General features: G+C 37.6%; 1 protein-coding gene and 1 long non-coding RNA gene across 5 annotated transcripts in view; one reads left to right on the top strand and one right to left on the bottom strand.

Moving 5' to 3' along the window:
* Positions 1 to 22,067, top strand: part of PTPRQ (protein tyrosine phosphatase receptor type Q) — a 285,457-nt gene that overhangs the window by 34,953 nt on the left and 228,437 nt on the right. For all 4 annotated transcript variants that reach the window (XM_082418813.1, XM_082418812.1, XM_082418810.1 and 1 more), the window contains exons 11-16: positions 3,844 to 4,104; positions 10,753 to 10,883; positions 11,056 to 11,185; positions 12,420 to 12,570; positions 13,025 to 13,131; positions 16,168 to 16,265. In XM_082418813.1, the coding sequence (XP_082274939.1) occupies positions 3,844 to 4,104; positions 10,753 to 10,883; positions 11,056 to 11,185; positions 12,420 to 12,570; positions 13,025 to 13,131; positions 16,168 to 16,265 (878 nt within the window). The remainder of the gene's footprint in view (positions 1 to 3,843; positions 4,105 to 10,752; positions 10,884 to 11,055; positions 11,186 to 12,419; positions 12,571 to 13,024; positions 13,132 to 16,167; positions 16,266 to 22,067) is intronic.
* Positions 1 to 22,067, bottom strand: part of LOC309640469 — a 183,425-nt gene that overhangs the window by 115,969 nt on the left and 45,389 nt on the right. The window lies entirely within an intron of this gene.

The raw sequence follows: 22,067 nt of genomic DNA, 5'->3' as shown, positions 1-22,067 counted from the left end.
ATATTTCAGCCCATCTACCATCTAAAACCAAATTTTGCCATCCTTTCTATATAGTGAGCTCTTTTGAAATCTTATTAGGCTCTCTATCTTCAGGTGTATGCATAGTTCTCGACTCTGGTTAATTCAAGTACTTATTTATAAAGTCACCATCCAAATGGATGCTGAAACATGGATTAATATATATAAATCCTAGGAAGAATAATAGAATTTTAGGGTTTGAGGTTAGAACAGAGATTTTGTGGCCAAAGCCTCATAAGATATGTAATTCCTCTGATCATTTTATAATGCATCCCTGTAATTTTCCTCTAGTTTGGAGCCATGTCTGTTCTCCAGAGTATCACAAAGCAAATCTACTCCCTGATTCATGTGAAAGTCCATCATATGTTTGGAAATACCCATTAGGTGCTTGTGGTGTCTATATTTTCTTTCCTTCTGGTGGATTTTCTCTAGTTCCTTCAAGTATTCCAGTATTTCTTATAATCCTATTTGTCTTTCTATTCAGTTCTTAAACTTTATAATCACTTTTGGCATCACTTGATTATTTATCATTCATCATTTTTACTTGTGTCAAGATGATTAAGCAAATATTAACCTATCCCAAGGTGCAAAGGTGGAAATTAACTCTTTCCTTGTATTCATTCAACAAATAGTTGTTGATAACTATTATTTACTATGTCCTATTTCTCTTTCTTCCATACACTTTGAGGCTGTCAAGCATAGAAGGACATTTACCTTTTAATGAGCTTCTACATGGTACAGACATATAGACAAAAATAAAATTTACACATTCCTTTATTTTCCTTTCCCCTTTGAACCTTTTCTCTTTGTCTCTTTCTCAGTTATCCTGAAAGCAACTAAACAAAACTTGATCTCCAGTTATTACTGTGCGCCTGAACTATAAAGTGTGCACTTTGGGAGAAGTCGGTGCTTATGACAACAGACCTTGGAACCAGATTACCTGGATTACAATTCCAGCTCCACGAGGATCAGTTTATGTCTTTTGGAAAGTCATTCAACCTTTTTGGTCCTCAGTTTTCTTCTCCCTAAAATGGGAATTATAATAATCTTATTTGCTTTATGAAGTTAATATAATTTAAGGGCTCAGACACCAAGCAAGCACTCTGAGAGTCTTTGAGGTTGTTATAATTTTTATTTCTTTACAGGAGTGGAGTGATGGCATTGCGGAGCTATGGCCATCCATAGTGGGAAGTAAAGCTGTTTTAGCTATTTATGTGGTCTCTCTTTGTCTAAGGAGTTAGCTACATCCAAGTTTTCTTGAGGGAAGGAGATCTGTAGGAGAGCTGGTGTTTGAGTTTTCTTTTTTTCCTCTCGTTTTAGAAGAATAAATTTTAAGATAAACTGGGCATCTCTGAGGCCTCATTCTACCTTACGTATCATAAAAACCTTTGAATTTGGCCTAGTTCAGTTTATCTCATATTGAAAAAAACTCATACAGCCCTCAGGGCTGCCACTTCTTCTGAAAAAGCTTTTGCAGGAAAATAGGTAAGGATGGAGGTCATGGTCACAGAGGTGGAGACCCACTGGAATCCACCAGAAATGGCAAAATCTTCTTCCAGTTGAGTTTTCAGAAGTTCAGGGTATACTTTTGAAGAGAAGGAATAACTTTATCCTATTCTACAGCTGTCCAGCCTTGGTGTCCCTCTGCTTTAACATGTCATGTGTTAACACCGTTGACTACATCTCCTTGGACAAGTGGAGTTGGTGTAAAACCTTATATTTACCCACTGGAGGGAATGTTGCTGACTCTGTATACTTTTAGAACCTAGAGTAAACTATGCCTATTTAAAGCCTTGTCTCTCCCTAGAAGATGTTTTCAGTACCCAAGAGCATGCAAGTGAATTTTCTCCATGAGTGCACCAGTTACTCATTTCCAATCCGCAGATCTTTAATTGTTGCTCAAAGTACATTTAGAAGCTTTCATAGATCATTGCCCACAGATTCAGATGGATTGGATACTTGTGGAATGTCATGCTAGTCTTGCAAAACCATGCTTACTGTGAGAGCTTTGTAGCCGAAGAAAGCTGTAAGGAATTTAAAGAGGAAACCCACCAAAAATGTTAGTGATGACAGAAAAAGAAAAGTAAACATAACTGGAAAAAGAAAAACATGGTAAAAGTGCCTTGAAACCTAGTAATATACCATATAGAATGTGTTATGGTTAGTATATTGAACGTTTCCTCATAACCACCAAGAACATAAAAGGGAAGTTATATATTACAGCTGAATGAATTGGGGGAGATATTGCGCAGATTTTGTGCTCTATGTTTCTAATTATAGATGTGTGCTTAAATCTTTTTAGACAGTACTGGCTCTGGGTAAAGTGACAGAATCACATTGTCAGATCATATTGTCACTGTTCTAACAGTGACTTAGAACACATTCCATCGCATCAAACCAGATGTCACCAAAAAAAAAAAAAGAAAAAAAGAAAAAAAGAAATAAAAAGGAAAGGCCGTCTCATTTTTTGGAAGGAAAAAATACTTTTTCAGAATGTATATGTTAGAAGGAGATAGAAGATATCTATTTGGAAGAAAGACAGACTTAAGGATCTACTAGATGGTATCCCAATAATCTAAAAATAGAATTGAAATTAAAATTGACCTGAGGAAAAATAATGTGAATAGAAGTTGTCTAAAATTTCAAATCTGCTCTAAATAGCAGAATAGAGGATTGTGGGACAATAAAGCTCTTGAATAGAGGTCAGGGAGAGTATAAAGTGTAAATGAATCCTTCCACCAAGCTGTCGCCAGAACCGTGTTCCTAAAAATGAAATGAAACGTCTGCTCACAATTGCTGTGCAGACAGGGTAAAGTCTGACCTCGAGAGCATGGCATGCAAAGCCTCTCACAGACAGTGGCCAGCCTCAGAGGTGGCCCATTCATTCCCGGTCCCTGTTCCTCACACACACCCTGTGCTTGAACCACCCTGAGTGCCTGCCCTGTGCCTGGAACTGCTCTGAGCACTTTATGCATAAATGCAGTCTCTCACTTAATTGTCACAGGAACCCTGCAAAGTAGATGTCCTTCCCATTTTAGGGATGAAAAAGCCAAGGCACAGAGTGACTAAGTAACTAACCAAAGACTAGAAGTCGGAAGCTAGTTGCCAAGGACTAGTGACTAGTAACTTGCCCTGCTAGTAAAGAGTTAGAAGAACTTGGTATTCCCTGAATACACGATGATGCCCATTTTGGTTTCCAGGCCTTGCTGATGCTTTTCTCTTGGTCCGGGATTCCCTCCTGACTACCTCTCCCCACCATGCACACTCTTTCCGGTAGACTTGTACTATCCTATAAGACTCAGATAAAACATCATCATCGACTCTGGAAAGCCTTCCCCAATTATCTCTGCTAGAATTGTGGATTTCTTCCTCTATTCTCAACAGCCTTTTGTTCATGTCACTCTAACCATTTGGGACTCTAGTTAGCGATCTGTACATGTCTTTTCTGAGATTGGGAACTCTTTGAAAGCAGGAATCTGGCCTTATTTATTTGAGCACTCCTCCTAGTATATAGGTTTTCAAAAGTATTTTCTTAATAAATAGATAAAAAGGAAAAAATGGGAAAATCTCAGATTTTTATGTTTTTTTCAGACTGTTAATGAGAATCAAAAAATGAAAGTTAATTAGGTCCTTTCAATACATATGTACATACAGTCTTTCAGAATGTGCACCTTATTCCTCTGTCCAGTGGTGACCTAGTAAACATACGTTTCATATTTAGGCATTTAATTTTTTCACAAATTCTAGAACATGCTAGACATAATATAGAGAAATATGAAAGTTTTAAGAAAATACTAATTATAAATATCTCTTTTTATCTTTCAGAGCCGAAACCAGTTCAAATTGTTATCCCTTATGAAAGTCATAGCACCTCTGTAATCTTATTTGTTCAGATGCCTGATATTGGAGTGTTTGATGGCATACATATTGCAAGCGACAGAGGGCCAAATGTAACCGAGTTTTTGAAACAGGACAATAAAATAACTGTTGACAATTTAACCCCAGGCACAGAATATAATTTCTTTGTTTCTACCATCAGTGGGACTATATTAAGTAATATGTATTATGTGCCTGCAGTAAAAACATGTAAGTATTTTAGGACTTCTCTAAGTTGCTTCTTTTTTTTAAAGTTTTTATTTATTTTTTAACATCTTTATTGGAGTATGATTGCTTTACAATAGTGTGTTAGTTTCTGCTTTATAACAAAGTGAATCAGCTATACATATATCCCCATATCTCTTCCCTCTTGTGTCTCCCTCCCTCCCACCCTCCCTATCCCACCCCTCTAGGTGGTCACAAAGTACTGAGCTGATCTCCCTGTGCTATGCGGCTGCTTCCCACTAGCTATCGGTTTTACATTTGGTAGTGTATATATGTCCATGCCACTCTCTCACTTTGTCCCAGCTTACTCTTCCCCCTTCCCGTGTCCTCAAGTCCGTTCTCTAGTAGGTCTGTGTCTTTATTCCTGTCCTGCCCCTAGGTTCTTCATGAAAATTTTTTTTTTTTTTTAGATTCCATATATCTGTGTTAGCATATGGTATTTGTTTTTCTCTTTCTGACTGACTTCACTCTGTAGGACAGACTGTAGGTCCATCCACCTCACTACAAATAACTCAATTTCGTTTCTTTTTATGGCTGAGTAATATTCCATTGTATATATGTGCCACATCTTCTTTATCCATTCATCTGTCGATGGACACTTAGATTGCTTCCATGTCCTGGCTGTTGTAAATAGAGCTGCAATGAACACTGTGGTACGAGACTCTTTTTGAATTACGGTTTTCTCAGGGTATATGCTCAGTAGTGGGATTGCTGGGTCGTATGGTAGTTCTAGTTTTAGTTTTTCAGGAACCTCAATACTGTTCTCCATAGTGGCTGTATCAATTTACATTCCCACCAACAGTGCAAGAGGGTTCCCTTTTCTCCACACCCTCTCCAGCATTTATTGTTTGTAGACTTTTTGATGATGGCCATTCTGACTGGTGTGAGATGATATCTCATTGTAGTTTTGATTTGCATTTCTCTAATGATTAATGATGTTGAGCATTCTTTCATGTGTTTCTTGGCAATCTGTATATCTTCTTTGGAGAAATGTCTATTTAGGTCTTCTGCCCATTTTTGGATTGGGTTGTTTGTGTTTTTGATATTGAGCTGCATGAGCTGCTTGTAAATCTTGGAGATAAATCCTTTGTCAGTTGCTTCATTTGCAAATATTTTCTCCCATTCTGAGGGTTGTCTTTTCATCTTGTTTCCTTTGCTGTGCAAAAGCTTTTAAGTTTCATTAGGTCCCATTTGTTTGTTTTTGTTTTTATTTCCATTTCTCTAGGAGGTGGGTCAAAAAGGATCTTGCTGTGATGTATGTCATAGAGTGTTCTGCCTATGTTTTCCTCTAAGAGTTTTATAGTGTCTGACCTTACATTTAGGTCTTTAATCCATTTTGAGTTTATATTTGTGTATGGTGTTAGGGAGAGTTCTAATTTCATTCTTTTACATGTAGCTGTCCAGTTTTCCCAGCACCACTTATTGAAGAAGGTGTCTTTTCTCCATTGTATATTCTTGCCTCCTTTATCAAAGATAAGGTGACCATATGTGTGTGGGTTTATCTTTGGGCTTTCTATCCTGTTCTATTGATCTATATTTCTGTTTTTGTGCCAGTAGCATACTGTCTTGATTACTGTGCTTTGTAGTATAGTCTGAAGTCAGGGAGCCTGATTCCTCCAGCTCTGTTTTTCTTTCTCAAGATTGCTTTGGCTATTCGGGGTCTTTTGTGTTTCTATACAAATTGTGAAGTTTTTTGTTCTAGTTCTGTGAAAAATGCCATTGGTAGTTTGATAGGGATTGCATTGAATCTGTAGATTGCTTTGAGTAGTATAGTCATTTTCACAATGTTGATTCTTCCAATCCAAGAACATGGTATATCTCTCCATCTGTTTGTATCATCTTTAATTTCTTTCATCAGTGTCTTATAGTTTTCTGCATACAGGTCTTTTGTCTCCTTAGGTAGGTTTATTCCTAGGTATTTTATTCCTTTTGTTGCCATGGTAAATGGGAGTGTTTCCTTAATTTCTCTTTCAGATTTCTCATGATTAGTGTGTAGGAATGCAAGAGATTTCTGTGCATTAATTTTGTATCCTGCTGCTTTACCAAATTCATTGATTAGCTCTAGTAGTTTTCTGGTAGCATCTTTAGGATTCTCTATGTATAGTATCATGTTATCTGCAAACAGTGACAGTTTTACTTCTTCTCTGATTTGGATTCCTTTTATTTCTTTTTCGTCTCTGATTGCTGTGGCTAAAACTTCCAAAACTGTGTTGAATAATAGTGGTGAGAGTGGTCAACCTTGTCTTGTTCCTGATCTTAGTGGATATGGTTTCAGTTTTTCACCATTGAGGACGATGTTGGCTGTGGGTTTGTCATATATGGCCTTTATAATGTTGAGGTAAGTTCCCTCTGTGCCTACTTTCTGGAGGGTTTTTATCATAAATGGGTGTTGAATTTTGTCAAAAGCTTTTTCTGCATCTGTTGAGATGATCATATGGTTTTTATTCTTCAATTTGTTAATATGGTGTATCACATTGATTGATTTACATATATTGAAGAATTCTTGCATTCCTGATATAAACCCCACTTGATTGTGGTGTATGATCCTTTTAATGTGCTGTTGGATTCTGTTTGCTAGTATTTTGTTGAGGGTTTTTGCATCTATGTTCATCAGTGATATTGACCTGTAGTTTTCTTTCTTTGTGACATCTTTGTCTGGTTTTGGTATCAGGGTGATGGTGGCCTCATAGAATGAGTTTGGGAGTGTTCCTCCCTCTGCTATATTTTGGAAGAATTTGAGAAGGATGGGTGTTAGCTCTTCTCTAAATGTTTGATAGAATTCACCTGTGAAGCCATCTGGTACTGGGCTTTTGTTGGAAGATTTTTAATCAGTTTCAGTTTCAGTGCTTATGATTGGTCTCTTTATATTTTCTATTTCTTCCTGGTTCAGTCTTAAATTTATTTATTTATTTATTTATTTATGGCTGTGCTGGGTCTTCGTTTCTGTGCGAGGGCCCTCTCCAGTTGTGGCAAGCGGGGGCCACTCTTCATCGCGGTGCGTGGGCCTCTCACTGTGGCGGCCTCTCCTGTTGCGGAGCACGGGCTCCAGACGCGCAGGCTCAGTAGTTGTGGCTCACGGGCCCAGCCGCTCCACGGCATGTGGAATCCTCCCAGACCAGGGCTCGAACCTGTGTCCCCCGCACCGGCAGGCAGACTCTCAACCACTGTGCCACCAGGGAAGCCCCTGGTTCAGTCTTAGAAGGTTGTGCTTTTCTAAGAATTTGTCCGTTTCTTCCAGGTTGTCCATTTTATTGGCATAGAGTTGCTTGTAGTAGTCTCTTAGGATGCTTTGTATTTCTGCGGTGTCTGTTGTAACTTCTCCTTTTTCATTTCTAATTCTATTGATTTGTGTCTTCTCCCTTTTTTTCTTGATGAGTCTGGCTAATGGTTTATCAATTTTGTTTATCTTCTCAAAGAACCAGCTTTTAGTTTTATTGATCTTTGCTATCGTTTCCTTCATTTCTTTTTCATTTGTTTCTGATCTGATCTTTATGATTTCTTTCCTTCTGCTAGCTTTGAGGTTTTTTTGTTCTTCTTTCTCTAATTGCTTTAGGTGTGAGGTTAGGTTGTTTATTTGAGATGTTTCTTGTTCCTTAAGGTAGGATTGTATTGCTATAAACTTCCCTCTTAGAACAGCTTTTGCTGGATCCCATAGGTTTTGCGTCATCGTGTTTTCATTGTCATTTGTTTCTAGGTACTTTTTGATTTCCTCTTTGATTTCTTCAGTGATCTCTTGGTTATTAAGTAGTGTATTCTTTAGCCTCCAAGTGTTTGTATTTTTTACAGTTTTTTTCCTGTAATTGATATCTAGTGTTATAGCATTGTGGTTGGAAAAGATACTTGATATGATTTCAGTTTTCTTAAAGTTACCAAGGCTTGATTTGTGATCCAAGATATGATCTGTTCTGGAGAATGTTCCATGAGCACTTGAGAAGAAAGTATATTCTGTTGTTTTTGGATGGAATGTCCTATAAATATCAATTAAGTCCATCTTGTTTAATGTGTCATTTAAAGCTTGTGTTTTCTTATTTATTTTTATTTTGAATGATCTGTCTATTGGTGAAAGTGGGGTGTTAAAGTCCCCTATGATGACTGTGTTACTGTCGATTTCCCCTTTTATGGCTGTTAGCATTTGCCTTATGTATTGAAGTGCTCCTATGTTGGGTGCATAAATATTTACAATTGTTATATCTTCGTCTTGGATTGATCCCTTGATCATTATGTAGTGTCCTTCTTTGTCTCTTGTAATAGTCTTTGTTTTAAAGTCTCTTTTGTCTGATATGAGAATGGCTACTCTAGCTTTCTTTTGATTTCCATTTTCATGGAATATCTATTTCCATCCCCTCACTTTCAGTCTGTGTGTGTCCCTAGGTCTGAAGTGGGTCTCTTGTAGAGAGCATATGTATGGGTCTTGTTTTTGTATCCATTAAGCCAGTTTCTGTCTTTTGGTTGGAGCATATAATCCATTTACACTTAAGGTAATTATCGATATGTATGTTCCTATTACCATTTTCTTAAAAGTATGGAATGCTTCACAAATTTGCGTGTCATCCTTGTGCAGGGGCCATGCTAATCTTCTCTGTATTGTTCCAATTTTAGTTTGTGTGCTGCCAAAGCAAGCACCTAAGTTCCTTCTTGATTTTGATTTTGTGTGTCATTTCAAATTAGTAGTCTACATTCACTTTAACACAATTGTTTTCAAAGATCCTTTAAAACAGTTGCAAAAACCTCATTACTGAGCCTGATCTTTAATTGCCCAAGTATGCAGATAGAGCTAACCTTGTTTAAAATTAGTAAGTCATGAATTTTTTCTTATCTATTAACAGAAAAAAAATACTTGCATATTAATCGGAATTTTCAATGACTTTATTCAAGTGAGGAATGTGAGTAGTATTTAGGCAGATTATGAAATCTAGATCATATTTTTTGAGTCTAGGGGCCCTGATAGTGTCTCTCAAAGCATATAATCTCTGTGTGTGTTTGCTCATCCCATGCTGCCATTTGTCTGGAAAGAACTAGCTTGTATTTTCTTTACCTCTTTGAATATTTTAAATTAATATGTTTAATATTTGTTCATACCAATACTTACATTTTGAGATTCATGTTGATTTTGATTTATCTTTAAGTCACTCAAAAATTCTACAGATATTAAAAAAAAAAAAAAAAAAAAAATTCTACAGATATTAATTTCAAAATTTTGGGATACTTGAAATTTATCTAAGGCATCCATCTACTTTATGTAGAAATAAATGGCAAAGAATAATAACTGCCATATAAAAATCACGTGGTGTCCTAAAAACATATTCCTGAGTATAAATATAAATAAATGTCCAGGTTCTTAATGATTTGCTCTTCCTGACTATAAATCTTCATATATGTAATTATACCACTACGAGTCTTCTTCCCCCAAATTGTAATCCTTCCCTTACTGTTTAAACTCAATTTTTTCCACAAAACAATCTCAAATTGATGTCACAAATCATGTTATTCCAATAGCATTTTAACATGTTCATAATCAGCTCAGTATATGTTTATTTTACTTTTGCTTGTAATTTTTGTAACTTTTTATATCTGTATTCTCTGCCTCTCTTTCTTATATTATGAATCATTGTGGGCAACATTCTATTTGACAGTTCTTCTCTTTAAAAATAAGTAATACTTGATCATCTATATCAATATCATTATATCAATCAGAAATACCAGTATATGCGATGATTGTCTAAAGTTGACATTTTTCAGGTTTTCTAAATTAATTGTTTTCCTTTATGCTAGATGAGATCTTTAAACTGGGAAAACTAAACACTAAAACTCATCAGATAAAATTTGTTTTTAACTTCAGCCAGTGTTTGATACAAAGGGATTCTTTTACTTCTTTGTGTAGACTTCATATTTCTCTCTCTGTTGTCTTTTCAGCTTATGCTAATAGTTTCAGAAAGCTTTAATTCTTTTTTACTCCTTTGAATATTGTACATTTACTGCTATGAATTTGCTCTTCTGTAGTTTTTACTGCAACATCAAAGTTAGCTGCATGTAATGGTATTTACAATGATTCTGAGTATTGCAATTGATTATCATATTTTATAAGCTGTCATATGTGTAAACAGCTATTTTTAATTAGGACAGATAATTCATTAATAAACTATTGTCCTTTTTTTTTTTTATAAATTTATTTATTCATTTATTTAATTTTTTTGGCTGCATTGGGTCTTCGCTGCTGCACGTGTGGGCTTTCTCCAGTTGCAGCGAGCGGGGGCCACCCCCCGTTGCGAGGCGCAGGCTTCTCATTGCGGTGGCCTCTCTTGTTGCAGAGCACAGGCTCTAGGCGCGCAGGCCTCAGCAGTTGTGGCACACAGGCTTCAGTAGTTGTGACTCGCGGGCTCCAGAGCGCAGGCCCAGCAGTTGCGGCACATGGGCTTAGCTGCTCCGCGGCATGTGGGATCTTCCCGGAACAGGGCTCGAACCTGTGTCCCCTGCATTGGCAGGTGGATTCCTAACCACTGCGCCACCAGGGAAGCCCTATTGTCCTTTTTTACACTGTGGTTTTTATTCCCTTTAAAGGGGTAAATAAAAAAAACCAAAACCCGGTTAGAAAACATGCAGGAGGAATTTAAGTGTTTTGTGTATTTTGGGTAGGTCTGGAAGCACCATCAAATATCCATGAGGGCAAAGTTACAAACTCTTCCATTGAAATTCTCTGGAATCAAGCTGATGGGAATTTTCAGCATTATGAAATCACATGCATAAACTGTGCTGCTGCTTTCATGGTACGTTATAAGGGGTTCTCAGAGGAATAACTTTTATTCTGAAGCCAGTATTGCTGCATTCTTATATTAGGTAGTAGTGAAACTAAATAACCCCCAACCTTTTTTTCCTTGTGTTTGATTGTGGAGCATTTCTTAAATGAACACTCGGTAAGTTATTCTTTTGGATTGATAGGTCCAGAAGGTATTTCAAGAAGCAGCAACATTCTCTAACCTGGATCCTGGCACAGTGTACACCTTTTCAATTCGCACTGAAAAAGAAGGTTTTAAAGACAGTTCTCCCTACATAAAAGAAATACAGACAGGTACAGCCCATGTAAGCACTTTAGGTATTATTCAGTGTTCAAATATTTTTTTAAAATTTCCAATTTTCTAAAATATTTTATTGTTAATATAATCAGAAGGATTCCATAAAAATGCTTTGGTTTTATGTATTATTTTCTTTCTTTTTTAAAAAAATTCATTTATTTTTTGATTGAGGTACCATTGACATATAAGTTTCAATGTTCAAATATTCATTTGGTTCTTATAGGGAAGATTTAATAAATAGTTCATTCTTCTCAAATTTTCTTAATGGGCAGGCAGTATTTCCTCTTGTCCCTTTTTCTATTTCCCCTTGTATGAATTAGCACAATCTCTTTTGTGTGTCTGTTTCCAGACAATAGAGTTGCTAACTGTCTGGGTTCTGGCCAGAGTCTCCATTTGTGATTTAATTTTTCCATTGTTCAGTTAAACAGACAATGAAGTGCCATTTCCCCAGCGTTAGCAATTTACTTCCAATGGCAGATGGTGATTTATTCCATGGTAGTCATATGAAATAAAGGATGATTGGGAAGGGTGTATGCAAAATGTGTGCGTTTTCAAATGTAGGTGAAGTAAAATTGTCAACTATTCTACTAATGTAACTATTTTAGATATTCTTGACATGGATGGTATGGGAACATTGACTTATGTATTTAGAAACTGGTCATGTCTGGTATTCTTGTACTGTAATAACAGAATGGAATTGAGAGAGAACATCGTGGCAATTTTGTTCCTTTCTTATACATGGGAGAATTTTAAAGGGGAAACAAAATATATATTTTACACTATTTTAACTTTTTTTTTTCAGAAAATAAGGGAAGCATTTCATATTTAGATTGCAGTTAACTTTCCTGCTGATTAACCTTGTCACTATTTGGTATTTAATTAGGGTGAGTCCTAAAAATCATTAAATATTTCTGAGGTTCATGATTACACAAGACCAAGATATCACTTCTTCCTACATTATAGAGGCAGGGGAAATATTGAGTACAACACTGCTGGGGTACATATCGACTCTGTTTCAAAGTTTACAATGATTCTTGTTTTTTGGGTTTTTTTTCCCCCCCACTCTTTTAACTTCGCATATCTACCAGGAAGAATAAAAGGAATGTCTTGATTACCCTCAGAGTTTGCAAAGAGTCAAACAAATCCTGAGAGTATTTCAGGGTGGTTTTAAAAATAGGTGCTTTGTACGGTAGAAAATGTTATTTTACGTGTATGTTTTAAATGATATAGCCCCAAGTGCGGTTGAATTTCTGAATCACAGTAGGAATTCAAATGCAGTAACCGTTAGCTGGCCTTCAGCTAGAAGTCTTCTGGATGGATACATTATTTCAATATCCAGTGAAAGCTTAATGAAAGAAGAAATCCTGCCTTCCACAAAAAGGTATGAAAATATTGAAAAGAAATTATATCAAGTTACATGGAACACAAGATGAACATTTTACATGTGTTGTTAGAAAGCTATGTTAGTGGTTTAGTATAAATAGAAATTAGAAAACTTTGCAGGAGAACTTTTTGGACTATAGTGTGATAAGAATAACTAAATCTGATATACAGTACCAAATTATTTATGCTAATAGATAGTAATGAATTAATTCATGATTTCATCATGCTTGTATGTATGACATACACACTTTTTGACTTAAATTTCTCCACGTAAGAAGCTATGCTTTCTCAATAACTGTTTGTGTGTAAGCATAACAAATTGTTTGCATAACAGACAATAAAAAACCAAAACTTACATATAAAATTCTTTCTGCAAGTAGTGTGAGAAGATGGAGTTTTCCAAATGTTTCTGAGCTAAGTATCTTAATATGTGATTTTTCTTTAATGTGTAGGACATTCTCATTTAACAGCCTTTCTCCAGGGACTGACTTTCTAATTAGCATTATAGCTACCAAGGGACTAAAGAGAAGCCATCCTACTGTCCTCATGGTTAGCACTTGTAAGTTCATTTTATATTTAATTAACTTTTCATGGGTTAAGGGAAAATAAGGAAGTAGTTGTGTTTAAAGCCAATGTCTAGTTAACAATCAATATAGAAGTGGTTTATGACATTATGGCTTGAAGAGAAGGAGCGTCTCATTTACATGGAGAATGCCTGCATTATGTTGCTTTCTCTATCATGTATTGTGACGTTGGGCAAGACTATGTGACCTTGGGCAAAACTATGAGGTTCTCACTTAAACGATGAGAATAATTATTCCTGCCTAGGTATAAAATCTTGTTACTAAAATCAAGTGCAAAGCTCTTTGTGAAAAGAGCAAAGTACTCTAAAACTCTAAGGTATTGTCATCTTGAAATACTCAATATTTTTCTAATATTTTGACTCTATCTGTTAACATTTTATGAAAAACAAAACTTTGGAACTAGAAAAATAGATGGCACTGCCTTTTTTTTTAATAAATTTATTTATTCATTTATTTAATTTTTGGGTGCATTGGGTCTTTGCTGCTGCACGTGGGCTTTCTCTAGTTACTGAGAGCGGGGGCTACTCTTTGTTGCGGTGTGCAGGCTTCTCATTGTGGTGGCTTCTCTTGTTGCGGAGCACAGGCTCTAGGCACGTGGGCTTCAGTAGTTGTGGCCTGAGGGCTCTAGAGCGCAGGCTCAGTAGTTGTGGCGCACGGGCTTAGTTGCTCCGCGGCATGTGGGATCTTCCTGGATCAGGGCTCGAACCCGTGTTCCCTGCATTGGCAGGCAGATTCTTAACCACTGCACCACCATGGAAGTCCGGCACTGTCTTTTCAGTTGCATTTCTTGGGTTCAGTTTGCCTCTTCTGACCTTATTAGCATCACTTACACGTATGCCTGCCCTGAACATATACAGCTGTTCCAAAGAGCCCTGTCACTTGTGGGTCACAGTCACGTGAACGTGTGCTCAAGTACCCATGCCCTATCAGTGTGAGAGGAGGCTTCGTCTCAGGATTTGCAGTGTGGAGGATGGGAAAGCACTGTAAAATGCAGCAACAGTCAAATCAATTCCTGGAAAATAAACTAAAAAAATTTGAGCACTTATTATATACCAGCAGTGGTACTATGTGCTTAAGTTACTGTGTTGAATCTCCCGGAGTTATCTAAAATGTTAGTTAAGGCTCATAGGCATTCATAACTCATTACTGAAGGTGAGATTTTACCCAGGTATCTAACTCTCAAACTGATATGACACTCTGCTGCCTCTCATAAAGACCATCCTAAGAACCATCAGCAATAGATGAGAAAAGGCTTTTTTTAAAAGATGGTAATTCATGTTCTATATCAGTGAAAGCGCCTTAGTTTCCTGCTTATATTTGGTTGTGTTATTATCATTGTCATCCTCATCATCACCATTGTCATCATCATCACGTTGGGCGCTTGTTCTTTGTCAGGCACTTTGCCTAGCATTTTCTATGCTTTATGTCCCTGAATTCTCAACCATGATATTCATTCTACTAATCATGATGAGATGCATGTTGTTTTACGAATGAGGAAACAGAGGCTTAGAGAATTTCAGTAGCTTATACAGGATGACGGATTTCAACCCATATTTCCCTGACATCAAATTCTGTCCTTGTAACCACTCTGCTTTGGTGGAAAGGCCACTATGCTATAGGAAGGACTGACACTACCCATTCTTAGCTCTGTGGCTTTGTACAAATCATTATTCTATTTGGACCTCAAGCTCCTCATTTCTACCCTAGGTTTAATAGTACAATCTGTATTTTAAAAAAATTTTTTATTTTATTTTATATTTATTTATTTATTTATGATTCCATTGGGTCTTCGTTGCTGTGCACGGGCTTTCTCTAGTTGCAGTGAGCGGGGACTACTCTTCGTTGCGGTGCGTGGGCTTCTCATTGTGGTGGCTTCTCTTGTTGTGGAGCACAGGCTCTAGGTGTGCAGGCTTCAGTAGTTGTGGCTCACGGGCTTAGTTGCTCCGTGGCATGTGGGATCTTCCTGGGCCAGGGTTCGACCCTCTGTCCCCTGCATTGGCAGGCGGATTCTTAACCACTGCACCACCAGAGAAGTCCCTACATTCTGTATTTTAAGAGGTTGTTGCTTTGGCTGTGTTTTCCCAAACAAACCTGGCAACTTTTTCCCCCCACCCTTCCCACTTTACAATTTGACTTTTGTCTTCTACTGTATATTAATAATTTTTCATCTTTTTTGTACCTCTCTTTCTTTGCAAGCCACCTCAAATCCATTTGGAAGTAGATGGAATATTAATAAATGTAAAAAATAAAGCTAAAATATTATGGGACTCTGGGGAGATAGTAAGTTAATTCCAGTTGAAAGGGAATATACATCAAAGAAAAATAGAATAAAAAGGATTGTGAATCAGTGACACAGGTTTAAATCTACCACTGGATTGAATTCTAATAGACTTAAATCAATAAGAAAGTAAGGACAAAAAAAATCTCACACAGAATTTGAATATTAGATGTGAGATTATTCCAATAAAATTTTAATATGGCACTTCTTCCAGTTAAGGAAAGAAATGCTACATTTCAGTTTGAAATATAAATTAGAAATAGAGACATGCTACTGAATTGAAAAAATAAGTTTCTAGAACCTTCTTAGATAAAATGTTTAAAGGGAAAAGGAGTTTGGAAACTTAAGGAAGGGGGCTGGATATAGCTCTTAATTTATGCAGTGCATAAAATTCTAAGTTAAAAATCTCACTTGTAATAACTTCATACTGAATTATGCTATGACAAAAATAAATATGAAAATCTATAATTTATATAATTTTATTGTGGAAAAAGGCTTTCTAGAAAATTTGTTTCCCCGTTGCATTGTGGATATGAGGAGACTGAGACTCAAGGTAAATAGCTGCACAAGATCACATAGTGCTAAAACTGACTAGAAAAGCCTACGTATCATGTCTGTCTTCCATAGTGTGAGAGTCAAGTTTATCAGGCCAGTACAGGTAACATGATGATAGAAATGTTTTGGGTTTTTTTTTTCAAAGCTTTCATTCCCGTGTCTTATTTCCTTGCCCTAGATCCAGACCCACCATCAGATTTGCTGATTTTGGGGCAGGAAGAACACACAATATATTTGTCTTGGAAACTCCCACAAGGAGGCTTTGAAAGGTTTCAGGTAAAGTTGCTATCGTGCAACCTTGATGTTTATTGAGACCTTTATTTCACTCCTTTTTGTCCTTCATTTTACATTTCTTAATAGTTTAAGAAATTATGATACCACTCCTTTACTGTAAGGTTTTCCTCCAAAGTGAATTTTCTGTTTGTTGCTTTAAAAGTACAAAGTTGTCATGGGAGGTTTTCAAATTTGAGTAAAAGCTGATACTTGACTTTAAATGAGTTCGGGTTTTCAATGGAGATAGACACGTGCTTATGTAGTACAAAAACGTGAATAAAGGAATGCTGGTGCTGGAAGATAGTGCTTCTGTGACAGCACTGGCCACAACGAAGATTCCAGAAGTTAAAGACAGGTAATGTGCCACAGGCTCCCTTTCAACTCCATTCTACAGATTTAGTTGAGAGTGGAGACTTGCAGCCCAGACGGTAGGAGAGAAAGATGTACAGAGAGGCTGCTTTTCAACTGTGTCTGTGAAGTAAATGCGTACATTTTTGTTGCTTTTGTTGTTAATAATGTGACCTGGCATCACGTGAGGACATATTATACACACCCTACGTCCTGCATTGTGTGTCTTGCAGAGAGAGTAAGCTTCTGGGGATAGCACTATTGCTTTGTATTCTACGTGGGCAAACGAGTTTTCTATACTTTCATAGTGGTAGGAGATGGTCATTTTAGTTGTAAATAACAGAAAACAACCTGAAATAGTTTAAGAACTAAAAATTTATTGTATTAATGAAAGAGTGCGTCATGGACACCAAGGCAAAGAATATAACAAGGTGTTGGGGAGAACTGGAATCAGATGTTTAAGGCTACTGAGGCCCCATGGATTATTTTCTTACCGTCTACTTCTTTCTGCTCATCAGCCGTAGTTTATTTTTATTTATTTTTCCTGATGACCAACTTTCTCTGTTAAGCAATCCATGTGGTGAGTGGAAAAATGCCATGTACAACTTCTAAGCACACATGGTGCATTATGAGCCTCAGAGAAAGACAGATGCTCCCTGAATTCCCGAGGAAGAGTCTGTGATTATTCCATGTTGTAGACACCAAGTCCAGTTCCAGTCAACTGTGGTTGTAGCCCCCATGTTGTGTAAAAGTGGTGGCCGTGGGTCTGGGGGTGATGGGGGTTATAGAGTCATTAGAATTTGAGCAGATACAACAAAAGGTGTTTCCTGTAAATGAAACACAATATGAAATTTAATAGTTTATAGAATCAATACAGCCTAAAAGGAACCAGAGAAGTAAAATTACCAGACATTTGAAATGAACTAATTAGTACATCTGGGTTTTATATTTGAGTATGAACTTCTTAACAATTACAGTTCATAAGAGAAACAAGATAACAGTCATTATATGATAGATATAAAAAGAATCCACACTTATGTAAGGTATCTGGTACTAAAGACAAAGAGGGATGTAGTGGGCAGAATAATGGCCTTCCAAAGATCCACAGCCTAATTCACAGAACCTGAAATATGTTATATTAAATGGCAAAGGGGAAGCAGATGGAATTAAGTTTGCTAATTAGCAGGTTTTAAAATAGGGAGATTATAGAGAGTCTAGATCCAGATGGTGGAGTAGGAAGATCCTGAGCTCACCTCCTCCCATAAACACACAAAAACTACAACTACATATGGAATAACTGTCTCTAGAATGACCTAAAGACTAGCAGAACACATTTTCTACAACCAAGGATATAAAGAATAGGCCACAGTGAGACGGGTAGGTGGGGCAGAGGTGCAGTCTAGTCAGAACCCACACCCCCAGTGCAGTGACCCACAAGTGGGAGGGCTATCACAACCACAGAGGTCCGCCCTGAGGAGTGAGAGGTCCGAGCCCCATGTTGGGCTTCCCAGCCTGAGGGACCTGCGCTGAGTAGAAGAGCCCCATAGCATCTGGCTTTGAAAACCAGCGGGGCTTATGTATGGGAGAGCCAGAGGGCCATGGGATATCGAGACTCTGCTCTAGAAGGGCTCACACACAAACTTGTTGACTCTTGAGTCCCAGTGCAGAGGAAGCAGCTTGAAAAGCAGCTAAGTCATAAGACAAGAAGATTCATTGACTAGTATTAGGGTGTGTGCTGGAGGGGCAGGGATCTGGTGGAGTTTTCTCTGGGAATGGAAGTGCTGGCGGGTGCAATTTTTTTTTTAACTCTCCTTCCACCTACCTGACAGGTGCTGGCAGGCACCATTTCTGTCACTCTCAGTCAGCCTAATCAACACCATGTGCCTGCCCAGTATTCCCCGAAGGCCAATCCTGCCCAGCCACGCACCCTGGCTAGATTTTCCAAAGTAGCTCCTAGCCCACCCCACCCAGTAGGTGGCCTTGGCTGGCCCAGTGCCCCTCCAAAGCAGCTCCCACTCTGGGGGTGCCAGTTCTGCATACCAGTATACCTGCAACAGTCACAGCTGGGCCTCACAGCTGGTCACACTGGGGCCAGTCCCACCCATCAGTGGGCCTGCAGCAAGCACGGCCCAATCACCAAAGGAGGGCACACACAGCTCACATGGGAGATACTCCCGGGGCACCTGGCTCTGGTGACCAAGGAGGACTGCACCACTGGGCATCACAGGACACCTTCTAAATAAAGCCACTCTTTCAAGACTGGGAGATTAGCTGATATACCTTACACATAGAAACAAACACAGAGAGTTAGGAAAAATTAGGAGACAATGAAAAACCTTCCAAACAAAAGAACAAGACACAACCTCAGAAAAAGAATAAAATGAAATGGAGATGAACGATTTACCAAGTAGAGTTGAATGTAATAGTCATAAAGATGCTTACTGAACTAAGGAGAAGAATGGATGAATACAGTGATAACTAGAACAAAAAAGTAGAAAATATAAAAAAGAACCAGGCAGAAATGAAGAATGCAATAACTGAAATTTGAAATACCCTAGACGGGTATGCTCAACATCACTAATCATTAGAGAAATGCAAATCAAAACTACAATGAGGTATCACCTCACACCAGTCAGAATGGCCATCATCAAAAAATCTACAAACAATGAATGCTGGAGAAGGTGTGGAGAAAAGGGAACCCTCCTGCACTGTTGGTGGGAATGTAAATTGATACAGCCACTATGGAGAACAGTATGGAGGTTCCTGAAAAAACTAAAAATAGAACTACCATATGACCCAGCAATCCCACTACTGAACATATACCCTGAGAAAACCATAATTCAAAAAGAGTTGTGCACCACAATGTTCATTGCAGCTCTATTTACAATAGCCAGGATGTGGAAGCAACCTAAGTGTCCATTGACAGATGAATGCATAAAGAAGATGTGGCACATATATACAATGGAATATTACTCAGCCATAAAAAGAAACGAAATTGAGTTATTTGTAGTGAGGTGGATGGACCTAGAGTCTGTCCTACAGAGTGAAGTAAGTCAGAAAGAGAAAAACAAATACCATATGCTAACACATATATATGGAATCTAAAAAAAAAAAAAATGGTCATGAAGAACCTAGGGACAAGATGGGAATAAAGATGCAGACCTACTAGAGAATGGACTTGAGGACACGGGGAGGGGGAAGGGTAAGCTGGGACGAAGGGAGAGAGTGGCATGGACATATATACACTACCAAATGTAAAATAGATAGCTAGTGGGAAGCAGCCGCGTAGCACAGGGAGATCAGCTCTGTGCTTTGTGATCACCTAGAGGAGTGGGATAGGGAGGGTGGGAGGGAGACGCAAGAGGGAGGAGATATGGGGATATATGTATATGTACAGCTGATTCACTTTGTTATAAAGCAGAAACTAACACACCATTGTAAAGCAATTATATTCCAATAAAGATGTTAGAGGGAATCAACAGCACATTAGAGGAGCACATACAGAAGAATGGATCAGCACCTGGAAGACAGGGTAGTGGAAATCACCCAATCAGAACATAAAAAGAATTTTAAAAAATGAGGATAGTTTAAGGAACCTCTAGTATAACACCAAGCATACCAATATTTGCATTTTAAGGGGTCCCAGTAGGAGAAAGAAAGTTCTAGTAGGCCTATTTGAAGAAGTAATGGCTGAAAAAAATTTTAACATGGTAAAGAAACAGACATCCAAGTCCTGGAAGCACGGACTCTGAAACAAGATCAACCCAAAGAGATCCGCACCAAGACACATTATAATTAAAATGTCAAAAGTTAAAGAGAAAAATTTAAAAGCAGCAAGTGGAAAACAAGTAGTTACGTACAAAGGAGCCCTCTTTTGAGCTGATTTTTTTAGCAGAAACTTTACAGGCCAAAAGGGACTGGCATGATATATTCAAAGTGCTGAAAGGAAAAAACTTACAACCATGAATGCTTTACTCAGCAAGGTTATTAATCAGAATTTAAGGAGAGATAAAAACTATCCCAGACAAGCAAAAGCTAAAGAAATTCATCACCACTAAAGCAGCCTTACAAGAATTGTTAAATGGAGTTCTTTAAACATAAAAGAAAAGGCCATAAGTAGAAACAAGAAAATTATGAAAAAAAATTCCACTGGTAAAGGCAAACGTGTAGTAAAGGTAGTGTATCATCCACCTGTAAAAGCTACTATGAAGGTTTAATGACAAAAGAAGTAAAATGTATCTAAAATACTTAGTTAAGCAATACACAAAATAAAAAGATGTAAAAAATTACGTCAAAAGCGTAAAGTGCTTGTTGGGGGAGGTAATAAAATGTGCTTTTAGGTTGCTCTAAACTTAAGTGAACATCAACTTAAAATAGACTTTTTTTTTAACATCTTTATTGGAGTATAATTGCTTTACAATGTTGTGTTAGTTGCTGCTTTATAACAGAGTGAATCAGCTATATGTATACATATATCCCCATATCTCCTCCCTATCCCACCCCTCTAGGTGGACACAAAGCACCGAGCTGATCTCCCTGTGCTATGCAGCTGCTTCCCACTAGCTATCTATTTTACATTTGGTAGTGTATATATAAGTCCATGCCACTCTTTCACTTCGTCCCAGCTTACCCTTCCCCCTCCCCATGTCCTCAAGTCCATTGTCTATGTCTGCGTCTTTATTCCTGTCCTGCCCCTAGGTTCTTCAGAACACTTTTTTTTTTTTTTAGATTCCATATATATGTGTTAGCATATGGTATTTGTTTTTCTCTTTCTGACTTACTTCACTCTGTAGGACAGACTCTAGGTCCACCCACCTCAGTACAAATAACTCAATTTCGTTTCTTTTTATGGCTGAGTAATATACCATTGCATATATGTGCCACATCTTCTTTATCCATTCATCTGTCATGGACACTTAGGTTGCTTCCATTTCCTGGCTGTTGTAAATAGAGCTGCAATGAACATTGTGGTGCACAACTCTTTTTGAATTATGGTTTTCTCAGGGTATATGTTCAGTAGTGGGATTGCTGGGTCATATGGTAGTTCTATTTTTAGTTTTTTCAGGAACCTCCATACTGTTCTCCATAGTGGCTGTACCAATTTACATTCCCACCAATGGTGCAAGAGGGTTGCCTTTTCTCCACACCCTGTCCAGGTTTATTGTTTGTAGATTTTTTGATGATTGCCATTCTGACTGATGTGAGGTGATACCTCATTGTAGATTTGATTTGCATTTCTCAGATGATTAGTGATGTTGAGCATCCTTTCATGTGGTTGTTGGCAATCTGTATATCTTCTTTGGAGAAATGTCTATTTAGGTCTTCTGCCCATTTTTGGATTCAGTTGTTTGTTTTTTTGATATTGAGCTGCATGAGCTGCTTGTAAATTTTGGAGATTAATCCTTTGTTAATTGCTTCATTTGCAAATATTTTCTCCCATTCTGATGGTTGTCTTTT

The sequence above is a fragment of the Balaenoptera physalus genome, assembly GCF_965194825.1.
Source record: "Balaenoptera physalus genome assembly, chromosome: 13".
Classification (NCBI taxonomy): Eukaryota; Metazoa; Chordata; class Mammalia; order Artiodactyla; family Balaenopteridae; genus Balaenoptera; species Balaenoptera physalus.
Note: the sequence above shows the minus strand (reverse complement) of the source record. Positions and strands in the feature narration are given on the sequence as shown.